A 16,415-nucleotide genomic window follows, 5' to 3' on the forward strand; every position below is an offset into this window, starting at 1 on the left:
CAAGGAGCATGCAACTTAGAACGCTCACATGCGCAGTTCGTATTCCTTTGAGAATCTAAGGTCAAAGTGGATCTGACAGGAGACAAAGCTCAGGCGGTAATGCTCGCTTGCACGCTCATCTGCCACTCACCTCCTGCTGTGTGATCCAGTTCCTAACAGGTTGGGGACCCTTGATATAGACCACAAAGCTTGAAAATATTCACTACCAGGCCCTTTGCAGAAAAAAGTTTTTGGACTCCTCTTTGTAGGGCCTCAAATTGGCCCCATCTCCACCTCTTCATCCATTAGCCTACATTGGGGTCATGCAATGTCAAGTATCAGATGAAGAACTGACCACCCAAAGCTCTGACTAGGCTGTGTTTCTTCCCACATGACAAACTTTGCCATCCATTAATGCTTGAGCCACAGGCTTAATTAAGATGATATAAATGGTTACAGCTTATCTATTTCCAATTACCAGAAGCCAGAAAAGAAATACACAATAACTTTGTTTATTTTCTTATTTTTTGAGACAAAGTCTCACTCTGTTGCCCAAGCTGGAGCGCAGTGGCAGTCTGTGCCCACTGCAACCTCCACCTCCAGGGTTCAAGTGATTCTCCTGCCTCGGCCTACCGAGTAGCTGGGACTACAGGCACGCACCACCATGCCCGGTTAATTTTTGTATTTTTAGCAGAGATGGGGTTTCACTATGTTGGCCAAGCTGCTCTTGAACTCCTGACCTCGTGATCTACCCACCTCAGCCTCTCAAAGTGCTGGGATTACAGGTGTGAGCCACTGCGCCTGGCAAGAACTTTATTTTTTAAACTTTAAACTATCAACAATTAAAGGGGAGTCTTCTTTAACTTGATCTTTTCTTCTATATTTGAAAAGTATCTCATCTTTGTCAAAATTTCCTTGGCTTCTTCAAAGTCATCTGAAATAAACAGAGACACTGAAGTCAGGCTTCATTTCAAGCAAGAATAAAACCAACTCTGATGACTAGGGCAGCCATATATAGGTGGAGCCCTGGGGTCCGGAGGGCCCCTCAATTCCTCAATAAGACTTAGCAACAAAGAGGGAGAACATCTGGATCGTTAAGGAGACAAAGGGATAAACCAAATGGGGTGGAGGGGGGCATGTAAGAGCATGTGCACAGGATTCACATAAATTAGAGAAGTTTATTCTCTTCAGGATAGACCCAAGTAATAAATGACTGGTGGGGGCTAGATGCAGGAGCTCATACCTGCTATCCCAGCACTTTGGGAGGCTGAGGCGGAAGGATGGCTTGAGCCCAGGAATTGAAGACCAGCCTGGGTAACAAAGCAAGACCCTGTCTCTACCAAAAAAAAAAAAAAAATTAGCTGGGCATAGTGGCACATGTCTGTAGTCCTGGCTACTTGGGAGGCTGAGGTGGGAGGATCCTTTCAGCCCAGGAGTTTGAGGTTGCACTGAGCTATGACTGCGCCACTGTACTTCAACCTGGGTGACAGGGTGAGACCCTGTCTCTTTTAAAAAAAAAAAGGGGGGGTTGTGTTTTTTTGTTTTTTTTTTTCTTTTTTTGAGACGGAGTCTTGCTGTGTCTCCCAGGCTGGAGTGCAGTGGCGTGATCTCGGCTCACTGCAAGCTCCGCCTCCCGGGTTCACGCCATTCTCCTGCCTCAGCCTCCCAAGTAGCTGAGACTACAGGCGCCCGCCACCACGCCCGGCTAGTTTTTTGTATTTTTAGTAGAGACGGGGTTTCACCATGTTAGCCAGGATAGTCTCGATCTCCTGACCTCGTGATCCACCCGCCTCGGCCTCCCAAAGTGCTGGGATTACAGGCTTGAGCCACTGCGCCCGGCCAGGGGGTTGTGTTTTAAAAGTTTTAAAACTTTTTCCCTAACACATGTGGTGGTATACTGAGGATATGAAAGCACTGGATGCTTCCTCTATGCCAGGTGCTGAGGCACAGAGCTGCCTTCAGGGGGCTTACAGTTTAGGTGCTAAGGCACAGAGATAAGCTCAGGGGGCTTACAGTTCCCAAGAAAGACACCGTTAGACCAGTGATTTTCTTTTTTTGTGTGTGTGTGAGATGGAGCCTCACTCTGTCACCTAGGCCAGAGTGCAGTGGCGCAATCTCAGCTCACTGCAACCTCTGCCTCCCGGGTTCAACCAATACTCATGCCTCAGTCTCCTGAGTAGCTGGTACTACAGGGTGTCTGCCACCATGCCTGGCTAATTTTTGTATTTTTAGTAGAGGCAGGGCTTCACCATGTTGGCTGTGGCTGGTCTCAAATTCCTGACCTCAAGTGATCTGCCTGCCGTGGATTCCCAAAGTGCTGGGATTATAGGTATGAGCCACCATGCCTGGCCAGACCAGTGATTTTCAACTGGGGATGATTTTGTCCCCATGCGGACATCGGGCAAGATCTGGAGATATTTTTGGTTGTCACAGCTAGGAGGTAGTACTGACATCTGGTGGGTACAGGCCAGGGATGCTGCTAATCGTCTTATAGTGCTCAGGACAGCTCCCCCAAATGAAGAATTAACTGGCTTACAATATCTGTAGTGCCAAAGTTGAGAAACCCTGACTTAGATAAGTACAACACAATGTGAAGAGTGCTAAAATGAAGATACGTTATAACCACTCGCATCATTCCAGATGACTCCAAAAATAAAATACTTAGCAAAAAAGTCACAGGATATATATGATATTTATATAAAGATAAAAATATGTGAGACGAAATAATACATTATTATGTACATATATGGTTAAAACTATCAAGAAAAGCAAGGGAATGAGTAACACAAAATTCAGGAGGGTGGTTACTGTGGGAAATGTAATGGCAAAGGGTCTACCAGGGACTTGGAAGGCCTTGGTCATATTTCATTTCTCAATTTATTTAATATATTTTTTGTATTAAAAAAATTTTAGGACCAGGTGCAGTGACTCAGGCCTGTAATCCCAGCACTTTGGGAGGCCGAGGTGGGCGGATCATGAAGTCAGGAGTTCAAGACCAGCCTGGCCAACATGGTGAAACCCCATCTCTACTAAAAATACAAAAATTAGCTGGGCGTGGTGATAGGCACCTGTAATCGCAGCTACTTGGGAGGCTGAGGCAGGAGAATCACTTGAAACCGAAAGGCTGAGGTTGCAGTAAGCTGAGATCGTGCCACTGCACTCCAGCCTGGGTGAAAGAGCAAAACTCGGTCTCAAAAAAAAAAAAAAAAAAAAAAATTAAGTTGTGGTAACACATGACATAAAATTCATCATGTTAGCCATTTCTAAGTGTACAGTTCAATGACATTAACTACATTCACATTGTTATGCAAGCATCATCACCAACCATCCGCAGAACTTTTTTTTTGTTAGTTTCAGATGGAGTCTCCCTTTGTCGTTGAGGCTGGAGTGCAGTGGCATCATCTTGGCTGACTGCAGCCTCCACCTCCCGGGTTCAAGTGATTCTTGTGCCTCAGAATCCCAAGTAGCTGGGATTACAGGTATGCACCATCACACCCAGCTAATTTTTGTATTTTCAGTAGAGATGGGGTTTCACCATGTTGGTCAGGCTGGTCTTGAACTCCTGGTCTCAGGTGATCCATCTGCCTTAGTCTCTCAAAGTGCCGGGATTACAGGTGCAAACCACCCTGCCCAGACTTCCACAGAACTCTCTTCATCTTGCAAAACTGAAGCTGTCTACTTATGAAATAACTGTCTATTTTCCTCTTCCTGACTCTATTCCCCACAACCACCATTCCACTTTCTCTCTATGAATCTATCACAGGTACCTCATATAAGTGGAATTATATAGTATTTGTCCTTTTGTGACTGGCATTTCACATAGTACATTGCCCTCAAGGTTCATCCATGTTGGAACCTGTGTCAGAATTTCCTTTTTTTTTTTTTTTTTTTTTTTTTTGAGGCCGAGTCTCCTCAGTCACTGTAAGCTCACTTCTCCCTCGGTTCTCGCTTATTCTCCTGCCTCAGCCTCCCCAGTAGCTGGACTACACCACCTCACCGGGCTAGTTTTGTACTTTTAGTAGAGACGGGTTTCCCACCGGGTTAGTCTCGCCCAGGAATTTCCTTTTTTTTTTTTTTCCTTGAGACAGAGTTTCGGGCCTTTGTTGCTCTGCAGGAGGGTGGCAAAGGGATCTTGGCCTCGACTTCTCCTGCCTCAGCCTCCCCAAGTAGCGCTGGGATTACAGGCATCTGCCACCACACACCTGGCTACTTTTTGTATTTTAGTAGAGATGGGGTTTCAGTTTTTTTTTTTTTTGAGACGGAGTCTCGCTTGTCGCCCAGGCTAGAGGCAGTGGTCGATCTCAGCTCACTACAAGCCTCATCTCCGGTTCACGCCATTCTCCTGCCTCAGCCTCCCGAGTAGCTGGGACTACAGGCGCCCGCCACCTCGCCCGGCTAGTTTTTTGTATTTTATAGTAGAGATGGGGTTTCACCGGGTTAGCCAGGATGGTCTCAATCTTATGACCTTGTGATCCACCCGTCTCGGCCTCCCAAAGTGCTGGGATTACAGGCTTGAGCCACCAAGCCCGGCCTGAGATGGGGTTTCAACCATATTGGCCAGGCTGGTCTTGAACTCCTGACCTTGTGATCCGCTGGCTTTGGACTTCCTAAGTGCTGGGATTACAGGCTTGAGCCACTGCGCCTGACCCTGTGTCAAAATTTCTATCCTTTTTTTTTGAGATGGAGTTTTTCTCTTGTTGCCCAGGCTGGAGAGCAATGGCGCAATCTCAGCTCACTGCAACCTCTGCCTCCCGGGTTCAAGTGATTTTCCTGCCTCAGCCTGCTGAGTAGCTGGGATTATAGGCACCTGCCACCATGCTGGGCTAATTTTTTTGCATTTTCAGTAGAGATGGGGTTTCACCATGTCGGCCAGGCTGGTCTCGAACTCCCGACCTCAAATGATCCGCCTGCCTCAGCCTCCTAAGGTGCTGGGATTATAGATGTGAGCCACTGCGCCCAGCCCATTGTTGGACTTATTATTTTGAACAAATTTAACTGTTAGATCAATTAAAAAAAAAGTTTTAATTTTACATTTACTTATTCCTTTCTCCAATGGTTTTCCTTTCTTTACGTAGACCCAAGTTTCTGACCTATATAAATTTCCTCCACTCTAAATAAATTCTTTTTTTTGAGACAGAGTCTCATTCTGTCACCCAGGTTGGAGTGCATTGGCGTGATCTCAGCTCACTGCAACCTCCGACTCCTGGGTTCAAGCGATTCTCCTGCCTCAGCCTCCTGAGTAGCTGGGATTACAGGTGAGCGCCACCACGCTGGCTAATTTTGTATTTTTAGTAGAGATGGGGTTTCACTATGTTTGTCAGGGTGGTCTCGAACTCCTGACCTCGTGATCCACCCACCTCAGCCTCCCAACATGCTGGGATGACAGGCGTGAGCCACCATGCCCGGCCAATCAATTATTTTAACATTTTTTTACAAGGCAGGTCTCCTGTCAACAAATTTCCTCTTTTTTTTTCAGATGGAATCTTGCACTTTTATCCAGGCTGGAGTGCAGTGGTGCGATCTAGGTTCACTGCAACCTCCACCTCCCAAGTTCAAGTGATTCTCCTGCCTCAGCCTCCCGAGTAGCTGGGATTACAGGCACGCTACCACACCCGGCTAATTTTCTATTTTTACAAGAGATGGGGTTTCACCATGTTGGCTAGGATGGTCTTGATCTCTTGACCTCTTGATCCACCTGCCTCGGCCTCCCAAAGTGCTGGGATTACAGGTGTGAACCAGCACGCCCAGTCCAAATTCCCTCAATTTTTATTTGCCTGAGAATAGCTTCATTCCTCCTTCAGGTTTCTTTTTTTGTTTTGAGAAGGAGTCTCGCTCTGTTGCCCAGGCTGGAGTGCAGCAGTGCAGTCTCGGCTCACTGCAACCTCAGCCTCCCTGGTTCAAGTGATTCCCCTGCCTCAGCCTCTTGAGTAGCTGGGACTGTAGGCACATGCCACCACACTCAGCTAATTTTTGTATTTTTAATAGAGATGGGAGTTTCACCATGTTGGCCAGGCTGGTCTCAAACCCCTGACCTCAAGTGATCCACCCACCTCACCCTCCCAAACTGCTGGGATTACAGGTATGAGTCACCATGCCCGGATCACTTTTTTGATATAGTTTGTTTCTCTAGCAAGGCAGAAATGTCGATCCTTTTTTTTCTTTTTTTTTTTTTTTGAGTCAGAGTCTTGCCCTGTCGCCCAGGCTGGCAGAGTGGCACAATCTCGGCTCACTGCAACTTCCGCCTCCCTGGTTCAAGTGACTCTCCTGCCTCAGCCTCCATAGCAGCTGGGACTACAGGCGGTGTGCCACCACGCCCGGCTAATTTTTGTATTTTTAGTAGAGATGGCGTTTTATCGCATTAGCGAGGATGGTCTCTATCTCCCAACCTCATGATCCGCCCACCTTGGCCTCCCAAAGTGATGGGATTACAGGCGTGAGCCACTGTGCCCGGCCCAGAAATGTATTAAAGGCATTTTTTAAAGGCAGAAATGTAGATTCTAAGTATTTCATATCTCCCAACATAGCTATCATAGGAAGGTATATCATAGCTAGTCATTGAATGAATGGCTATGTCTTAGTGCTTGGAATTTCTTTCCATATTTAAGAAAGTCAAGAAAAGAAAGTACCTTGTTCAAAAGCACTGCTCACATTGTCAGTAAATTCTTTCTGTTTAGCTGAAAAAGAAAACCATTCTCTTAATTTTTCCACTGAAATAGACTTATAATATGAAGACAATACATATATTTTGTAATCATGCTGGTTTGAATACAACTAAGGAGGAAGTTTGTATTCAAGGGTAAGGCTTCATAACCTTTGTCTCTGCGTGTACCATGACGGCAGCTGCTGTTTAGCAGAACTCTGGCTGACCCTAATAACACTCTGTTTTCTACCCATGAAAGGTCTGAGGAGCAATCACCAAGGCTTATAAAATGGCTATAGAATCAGTTAAAGAAAAAAAAAAAAAAAAAGACAAGGATATACTGATTATCTCCACAAAACAGTTTGGGTCTGCGACATTTCAGCAAGGAGAATATTAACATGCTGGGAACACCTATCAGTAAAGCATTACTGAGTGTTTCTGGCAACGATTTGCAAATTGTATGGCCTCTCAGGAAAATGAAAACATTTACATCATGTTGTGTCATAAGAGAGAAGATGCCAAACAAAATAAAGCAGCAGCTATCTCATATTTCTCTTGATTCCTTGTTAGAAAATGAGAAATTTTCCAGTAATCTCATTTCTCAGATATAAATAGTATCAGTCATTTATATGGTGTCGTCTTTCGAAACACTGTCAAATACATTATATCCCTGAGGTAGGAAATGACAGGTATTGGGGGAATTGTCCCATGGGTGATAAGTGGAAGATCTGGGAGCAGAATCCAAGTCACTTGACTCCCAGTCTGGTGTTTGAAACTCACCTCTCAGGTAGCAGTGTGGTGTCCACAAAAGAACAGACTACGAACCTGGAGGTTCTTAAGCCCTGACCCTAAAATTAACTAGCTCTATGCCTTGAACATTCATTTTACCTGGGCCGTAACAGATACCTTACAGGAGAAAATTTAGGAATTAATCTAAATTAAGGTCAGTGAGCTGCTCAAAGTCAAATGTTTACTATAGGGCTAGAATAAGTTTTTTTTTTTTTTTTTTTTTTGAGACGGAGTTTCACTCTTGTTGCCCAGTCTGTAGTGCAATGGTGCGATCTCGGCTCACTGCAACCTCTGCCTCCCGGGTTCAAGCAATTCTCCTGCTTTAGCCTCCGAAGTTGGTGGGATTATAGGCATGCGCCACCATGCCCCGCTAATTTTGTATTTTTAGTAGAGACGGGGTTTCGCCATGTTGGTCAGAGTGGTCTCGAACTCCTGACCTCAGGTGATCTGCCCATCTCAGCCTCCCAAAGTGCTGGAATTATAGGCGTGAGCCACCATACCTGGCCTAGAATACATGCTTTTACATGCTTTATCTCATTTATCTTGATCCCCACAACAACCAGTACTAATATTATCTCTATTTACAGATGAGGAAACTGAAGGTCAGAGGAATGAAGTCATTTGTTCAAGGTCACACAAAGTCAATAGCATGCTGCCTTGTCATCTAAAATTGGGCAGCTGAGCCCATCGACTGCAACTCCTGAGTTTCTCTTCTCCCTATCACCGAGCCCTAATGCTGTCAACATATCTCCAGCTGACAGTCCCCTCACCACAAATTCTATTTTACTGCTTTAAATGTCTTTTCTCATTATTGTTTGCTCATTTAGTAAATACTTACCAAGTTCCTTTTAAACTATAAGTACTTTTCTGTGAGCTGAGGATGTGAGGGAAGCAAAAAGTAGACATGATTTCTCCTTCTGCAGAACTTCCAATCTAATGAGGGAGGCTGATATTGATCAATTAATATCACACAGAACAGTGAAGTTATAACTGTGATTAGTCTTACAAAAGAGATAGCCACTACTAATAGATAGCTTAAAAAAGGCTTCTCTGAGGAAATGATGATTGCCTTCAGATCTGGAGAAGGAGGGGTTAACTTAAATGGGGTGAAGGAGAGGAGGGCTTCAGGCAGAAGCAAGAGGCCCTAAGGTAGGAGGGTGCCTAGTACAGATGAGGAACCGGAAGTGGTCAGTGTGGCTGGAGTGGAGAGGGCAAAACGAAGAGAAGCAGAGGACAGGGCATGCAGGGCCCTGTAAGGGATGCTAGAGCTTTAGAGCAGTGAGAAGCCACTTAAAAGTTTTTTCTTTTTTTCTGAGATGTGGTTTCGCTCCACTGCTGAAGCTGGAGAGCAATGGTGCAAACACGGTTCACTGCAATCTCCACCTCCTGGGCTCAAGTGATCCTCCTGCCTCAGCCTCCTGAGTAGCTGGGACTACAGGCATGCATCACCACATCTGGCTAATTTTTAAATTTTTTTATGGAGACGGGGTCTTGCTATGTTGACCAGGCTAGTCTTGAACTCCTGGGCTCAAAAGATCCTCCCACTTCAGCCTCCCAAAGTACTGGGATTACAGGTGTAAGCCACACCTGGCCAATTTAAATAAGGCCAAAAGTAGTGATTAGATTTGGGTTTTGGCTGGGCTTGGTGGCTCACACATGTAATCCCAGCACTTTGGGAGGCCAAGATGGATGGATCACCTGAGGTCAGGAGTTTGAGATCAGCCTGGGCAACATGGTGAAACCCCGCCACTACTAAAAACAAAAAATAGAAGAATTAGCCAAGCATGGTGGCACACACCTGTAGTCCTAGCAACTTGGGAGGCAGAGGCAGGAGCATAGCTTGAACCTGGGAGGCAGAGGTTGCAGTGAGCCGAGATGATACCACTGCACTCCAGCCTGGGTGACAGAGCAAGACTCTGTCTCAAAAAAAAAAAAAAAAAAAAGACTTGAGTTTCAAAAAGATTCCAGTGACAGTGAAGGGATTTGTTAGATGGGGCCTGAAGGTATAGACAGACCAGTGAAAAGCTACTGCAGTTGTCCAGGTGAGAGTGAATGGTAGCTTGGAAAAGGTTGGTGGCAGTGAAAATAGAGATGGGTGGATGAATTTGAGGCAAATTTAAGTCGGCTCTTTCAGACGTAAAAGATTGACTATGCGCATAAGGAAAAATAAGATTGTTAAGGCCTCCTCAAAATTTACACTTGTTCAACTGGTGTCATTCTCTTAGGGAACACTGGAAGAGGAACAGATTATTCTTCTCATTATTTTTTTATTTGGAGTCTTGCTCTGTCATCCAGGCTGGAGTACAGTGGCACGATCTCGGCTCACTGCAACCTCCGCCTCCTGGGTTCAAGCAATTCTCCTGCCTCAGCCTCCCGAGTAGCTGGGACTACAGGCGCATGCCAACACGCCCAGCTAACTTTTTGTATTTTTAGTAGAGACGGGGTTTCACTATGTTAGCCAGGATGGTCTTGATCTCCCGACCTCGTGATCCACCTGCCTCGGCCTCCCCAAGTGCAGGGATTACAGGCGTGAGCCACCGCGCCCGGCCTAAGAGGAACAGACTTTTTTTTAGGGGAAAGGTGGGGAGGGGAGACACTTGGGAATCCATTTTGGGCACAGTTGACATATATAAACTCCAAGAAGGCACAGTCTTTCTTGTTCCATGCTGTGTCCTCAGTGTCATACGCAGTGCCTGATATTTGTAGTAGAACACTACAAGTATCTGTGAAAGTATGTAATGAATATAGTCTAACAGAGAACCTTGGAATCTTTTATATGTGGAATGGTCAATTTGATGAGTCAAGTTGGCTAGGCTATGGTGCCCAGTTGTTTGCGAGGCACATTGAGTCACGCCTGTAATCCCAGCACTTTGGGAGACTGAGGCAGGGGGATTGCTTTGAACCCAGGAGTTTAAAGCCAGCCTGGGCAACATGGCGAAATCCCATCTCTGTAAAAGACACAAAAAATTAGCCAGGCGTGGTGATGCACGCCTGTAGTCCCAGCTATCCAAGAGGTTGAGGTGAGAAGATTGCTTGAGCCCATGGGTCAAGGCTACAGTGAGCTGTGACTGTACCACTGCGCTCCAGCCTGGGTGACAGAGTGAGACCATGTCTCAAAAAAACAAAAACCAACTAGTTTAGATGATCCTGTGAAGGTATTTGTAGATGTGATTAACATTTATAATCAGTTGACTTTAAGTAATGGATGTTACCCTACATAATGTGGGTGGGCCTCATCCAATCAAGTAGAGGCATTAAGTGCAAAAACAGGTTTTCTGGGAAGGAATTCTGTAGCAAGACTGTAACATAGAAATCCTGCCTAGACTTTCAGCCTACTTATCTACCCTATAGATTTTATCTATTTATTTTTTTGTGACAGGGTCTTACTGTCACTCAGGCTGGAGTGCAGTGGCGTGATCTCAGCTCACTGCAAGCTCTGACACCCGGGCTCAGGTGATTCTCCCACCTCAGCCTCCCGGATAGCTGGGACCACAAGTGTGCACCTCCACGCTTGGCTGATTTTTTTTTTTTTTTTGAGACAGAGTCTCACTCTGTTGCCCCGGCTCCCAAGTTCAAGCGATTCTCCTGCCTCAGCCTCCCGAGTATAGGCATGCACCACCATGCTCGGCTAATTTTCTATTTTTAGTAGAGACGGGGTTTCTCCATGTTGGCCTGGCTGGTCTCGAACCCCCAACCTCAGGTGATCCACCTGCCTTGGCCTCCCAAAGTGCTGGGATTACAGGCGTGAGCCACCACGCCCGGTCGACGCTTGGCTGATTTTTTAGTCTTTTTTTTCACAGATGGAGTTTCGCCACGTTGCCCAGGCTGGTCTCGAACTCCTAGACTCAAGGGATCTGCCCTTCTCGATCTCCCAAAATGCTGGGATTACAGGCATGAGCCACTGCGCCCAGTCCTACCCTATAGATTTTAGATGTGCCAGCTCCCACAATTATGTGAGCTAATTCCTTAAAGTAAATAACCAGACGGAGTCTCACTCTGCCGCCCAGGCTGGAGTGCAGTGGCGTGATTTCCGCTCACTGCAAGCTCTGCCTCCTGGGTTCATGCCATTCTCCTGCCTCAGCCTCCCGAGTAGCTGGGACTACAGGCGCCTGCTACCGCACCTGGCTAAATTTTGTATTTTTAGTAGAGATAGGGTTTTACCATGTTGGCCAGGCTGGTCTTGAACGCCTGACCTCAGGTGATCCACTTGCCTTGGCCTCCCAAAGTGCTGGGGTTATAGGCATGAGCCACTGTGCCCGGGCCATTATGTACTCTTTACGTTCATTTTTCACTTATCCTTGGACAAGCAATGAAATACATTCGGTGCTATTTTATCTTTCACCTTTGACAATGGATTCAATCTCTTTCATGGCAGCTTCACTTTCAGCTTCTGCAAGTTTTTCATTGATTTCCATTATTTCCACGAGAAATTGCCTGTCCATTTCATAATCTGTCCTTTCAGGAATCTCTATTCCATGGAGCTTTAGCTATTGGGGCAGAAAGCAAGAAAAATAAGTTGAAGAAACTATGGGCAGAGTAATCTAAATCCTACTCATCCGTTAGGAAATAATACCACTAATAGAGAAAACTGGAATAGTCCCAGTAATGAAAGACTAAGGGGTATCAAAAGGTTGGACTGAAACATAAATGCTGGAATGGGATTTCCACTTAATGCTACCTGAAACTGTGTGACCTTGGTGTGATCTTGGGGTAGTCATCCCTCCACTCAGAGGTTGAACTAGATGTTTCTAAAGATTCTATTCAATTACAAAATTTTCTAGATTGTAAGATACTTTTTTTTTTTTTTTTTTTTGAGATGAAGTCTCGCTCTGTCACCCAGGCTGGAGTGCAGTGGCGTGATCTCAGCTCACTGCAAACTCTGCCTCCTGGGGAAGCAATTCTCTGCCTCAGCCTCCCAAGTAGCTGGGATTAGAGGCACCTGCCACCACGTCTGGCTAATTATTTTGTATTTTTGGTAGAGGCAGGGTTTCACCACCTTGACCAGGCTGGTCTTGAACTCCTGACCTCGTGATCCACCTGCCTCGGCCTCCCAAAGTGTTGGGATTACAGGCGTGAGCCACCATGCCTGGCCTCTTAAGATACTTTTGAGAGGAAAAAAAAAAAAAACACAACAGAAAATGACTTTTAACTAAAAGCTACCAACATCAAATCCTTGAAATTCATAGAAAAAAGCTAGAAAATAACAATTTAAAAAATGCTGTTGAGGCAAGTAATATTCACAGAGAAAATTATACTTGTGCTGTAAGGCTAAATACTATTGGGTCCCTGGACTCTTTTTTTTTTTTGAGAGGGTGCAGTAGTACAATCACAGCTCACTGTAGCCTCGACCTCTCAGGCTCAAGTGATCCTCCTGCTTCAACTCCAGAGTAGCTGGGACTACAGGTGTATGCCACCATGCCCAGCTAATTTTTGTATTTTTTGTAGAAATGGGGTGTCATCATGTTGCCCAGGATGGTCTTGAACTCCTGGGCTGAAGTGATCTGTCCACCTCAGCCTCCTAAAGTGCTGGGATTACAGGTGTGAGCCACCATGCCCGACCTCAAGCACTCTTCTGCTGAATAAAGGGGACGTGGCTGTCCTATGTCATAATGGGCATCAGGACTTCATGCACAAAAGGGTTGGGAAATCACCTTACAAGGTACAGTCCTCTGCTCAGGGGGGCCAGGAGGGTCTTATAGGCATCATTCACCAGGGTCGAATGCTTCTCTGAGAAGTCCTTTTCAGTCTGTTAGTGGAGATGAAGATAGTACTATTACCATCCAAATTACAAAGTTTTTTTTTTTAGACAGAGTCATCCAGGCTGGAGTGTGCAGTGGCATGAACTCAGCTCACTGCAACCTCTGTCTCCCACGTTCAAGTGATCCTCCTGCCTTAGCCTCTCAAGTAGCTGGGACTATAAGCGTGTGCCACTGCACTAGCTAATTTTTATATTTTTAGTAGAGACAGGGTTTCACCATGTTGGCCAGGCTGGTCTTGAACTCCCGACTTCAAGTGATCCGCCTGCCTGGGCCTCCCAAAGTGCTGGGATTAGAGGCATGAGCCACTGCACCAGGCAGGCCCACAAAGTTTTATAATATGCTGATGGGCAGGCACCTAAGGAAGTGGTTAAGTAGAGCTGGTGTGGGATGAGATGTCTTTATACTCAGCTGATAGGTTTTAAGTTATCGGGGAAGTCAGACAAAAGCTATGAGTGAATGGCAGCTGTGGGTCTGGCAGGCTAGGGTCAGACTGCCATGGGGCAGACACAGCTGATTTTCCAGCTGGGTCCCCGATAATCACATAATCACAAGGCCACTGCCACCCAGTATGCACACATATTTGGGGATTATTGGGGTTGGCCAATAAGCTACCTGAGACCTCTGGCTGAAGAAATCTGGGTGGACAAGACGCTGCAGTTGCTGGTACCTGTGCTGGAGCTTTGCAGTATCAACTCTGAAGGAACGGTTGCTGGAAAGAAATTGGGAGATTAAATTTATGCAACAAATATTTAAAGATTTGTCTACCATGAGCCTGGTTCTTGCTCTTATGGGGAAGTTGCAATAACATATACACAGATAATTTCAAAAAGTGGTAGGTCCTACGAAGGGACACAGAACAGAATCAGAGAGGGTAGCAGATGTAGTGGACAATGAGACGACACTGAACTGAAACCTGAATGATGAGTAGTCAAAGATCAGATGAAAGAGACATCCAGGTGGAATTCCAAGAGCAAGGACCTCGAGGTGGAAGCAAGACAGGGATGCCTGAGGAACTTAAAGATCAGTGTTACTGTAGCCCCTTATACATGTTCAGTGACTGGTGGGGGCAGACCCCACAGTTAAGGGAAACGGACATTCCTAAATTACACAAAGATTTTTTGCCTGGCCAAACTTTAGTCAGATTTCTGAACCTTCTCCTAGGCCCAGCTGTATGCTTTCTTGTAAAATCCAGTTTTGGCAAATAACCTTGCTAAGTCAGTTTAGCTAGAATCCTTGATCCTCCTATTTGATTATCCTAGATCTCTGATCAGAGTGTTCATCCTCCACCATCCCCTAGGTAATGTCTGAGCACCCTGGCCTGTCTTCAGCAAGAATACTGTTAGGTCGGTTTAGCCAGAATCCCGTTTACTCTGCTCCTTGGCTACAAATTTCCTTCTGCCCACGCTGTTTTTGGAGTTGAGACCAATCTCTCTCCCTAACTGCAAGACTCTATTGCAGTGCCCCCTCTACAAGATGATCTTTTTTTTCTTTTTTTTTTTTTTTGAGACTGAGTCTGGCTCTGTCACCCAGGCTGGAGTGCAGTGGCCGATCTCAGCTCACTGCAAGCTCCGCCTCCCGGCTTACCATTCTTCCTGCCTCAGCCTCCCGAAAGTAGCTGGGACTACAGGCTCCCCACTCACCCGGCTAGTTTTGTATTTTAGTAGAGATGGGTTTCACCGTTAGCCAGGATAGTCTCGATTCTGACTTCGCGGATCCGGGCCTGCCTCGCCTCCCAAAGTGCTGGGATTACAGGTTTGAGCCACCGCCTGGCCTTTTCTTTTTTTTTGAGAGGGAGTCTCGCTTGTTCTCCTCCAGGCTGGAGGCAGTGGCGCCGGGATCTCGCTCACTGCAAGCTCCGGCCCTGTCTAATGCTTTATCTCCTGCCTCAGCCTCCGGAGGCTGGGACTACAGGCATGCCCGGGCCACCGCTGGGCCGCTTTTTGTATTTTTAGTAGAGACAGGGTTTCACCGTGGTCTCATCTCCTGACCTTTGTAATCCCGCCTTCGGCCTCCCAAAGTGTTGCTGGGATTACAGGCGTGAGCCACCGCGCCTGGCCAAGATGATCTTGAATAAAGTCTTTCTGGTGTTTGAACAAGTGTGACTGAATAACGTTTTAATACCACTCTATCTTTTTATAGCTCTGGTCCTTATCCTGTTCTTGAGCGCCGGATCTAATCCCTTTGACTTCTATCTGTCCGGCTTTATCTGCCGACGACACTGTTCTATCTTCCGTCAGCCTGAAACGATGATAATCTCTTTTCTCGACTTTACTTTTCCTTTGTCTTGCCTTTGCGGATTCCCATTCTCCTTTGACCACTTCTGTGTCCTCGAATACATCAAACCAACTCTTCCAGTCTCCCGGGCCCTGCCCCTCAAGTACCCCTTCCTCAAGCTCCGCCCCTCGACTTCTCCTTCCATTTCCCGTAGGTACCGCCCCTCAAATCTCCCTCCCCTCTAGCCTCGGCCCCTCTATTTCCTCTAACTTCAGCGTCCGCCCCTCCAGTCCCGTTCGTCTGCCTTCTCCACACCTCAACGCTGTTTCCCTCAGTCCCCGCCTCTCAATTTCCTCCTGAGAAATCAAGACACTTCTCTCACGCCTGCTCTCTAGACCTCCGCCCCCCTATCGGTCCCGCCTTCTCTTCCGCAAGCCAGATCCGTCCTCCCCTCTCGCAGGCCAGACCCCGACGTCTCTCTCGCCCGGGCCCGTTTCCCGAAACAGTCGCTCGTACCAGTCCATAAGGCTGAAGTAGTCTCGAGTGGGGTCAGGTGCCTGCAGCGCTCTGCACTGTGGGCAGAAGAACCTGTCCTCCCGCCCGGGGCCCCATGGGCCGCCGCAGTTCCAACAGTGGGGAGAATTGCTTCCCGCCTGCGACGCAGCATCGCAGCTTAGCAGTCTCCTTCTGGGAACCCCTGTCGGCCAAAACCCCCACACCCGGAGCAAAGCCCCGACTCTCCCCCGCCACATCTCGCCGGCGGCCTAGCTAGCCGTGGTCACCCGTGGGGAAAAGCAAAGAGAGCGTCCAACCAGACTAATGCTGCTGATTGGCTGGGGAGTCGAGGGGGCGGGATCACCCGAGGGGAACCCGAGTTCTAAGTTCCGCTCTGCCTTCTAAACTACAACTCCCAGGAAGCATTGAGGCGATGCCTGACGTCCACATCTGCTGCTCCTCATTGGTCCGGCGGCAGGGGAGAGGGTTTTGATTGGCTGAGGGTGGAGTTTGTATCTGCAGGTTTAGCGCCACTGCAG

At 46.9% G+C, this 16,415-nt stretch overlaps 1 protein-coding gene across 7 annotated transcripts; it reads right to left on the reverse strand.

Annotated features, from left to right (window-relative positions):
* Window positions 1–493: 493 nt before the first annotated feature.
* HSCB (HscB mitochondrial iron-sulfur cluster cochaperone) lies at window positions 494–16,193 on the reverse strand. Of its 7 annotated transcripts, none has more exons than XM_003905371.5 (6): window positions 15,898–16,193; window positions 13,780–13,876; window positions 13,065–13,154; window positions 11,751–11,895; window positions 6,606–6,653; window positions 494–913 (listed from the first exon to the last, which is right to left on the reverse strand). In XM_003905371.5, exons 1-6 carry the CDS (start codon window positions 16,131–16,133, stop codon window positions 822–824), a joined length of 708 nt encoding a protein of 235 aa, XP_003905420.1. In that variant the 5' UTR covers window positions 16,134–16,193; the 3' UTR covers window positions 494–821. The 7 variants fall into 7 exon arrangements, 6 of the variants coding, with proteins under 6 accessions (XP_003905420.1, XP_017800690.1, XP_031512246.1 ...); XR_004178926.1 differs by having other exon boundaries at window positions 779–913; window positions 13,060–13,154; window positions 15,898–16,169; XM_031656386.1 differs by having other exon boundaries at window positions 779–913; window positions 13,060–13,154; window positions 15,898–16,069.
* Window positions 16,194–16,415: the final 222 nt, after the last annotated feature.

This window comes from Papio anubis, chromosome 16 (assembly GCF_008728515.1).
Source record: "Papio anubis isolate 15944 chromosome 16, Panubis1.0, whole genome shotgun sequence".
Lineage (NCBI taxonomy): Eukaryota > Metazoa > Chordata > Mammalia > Primates > Cercopithecidae > Papio > Papio anubis.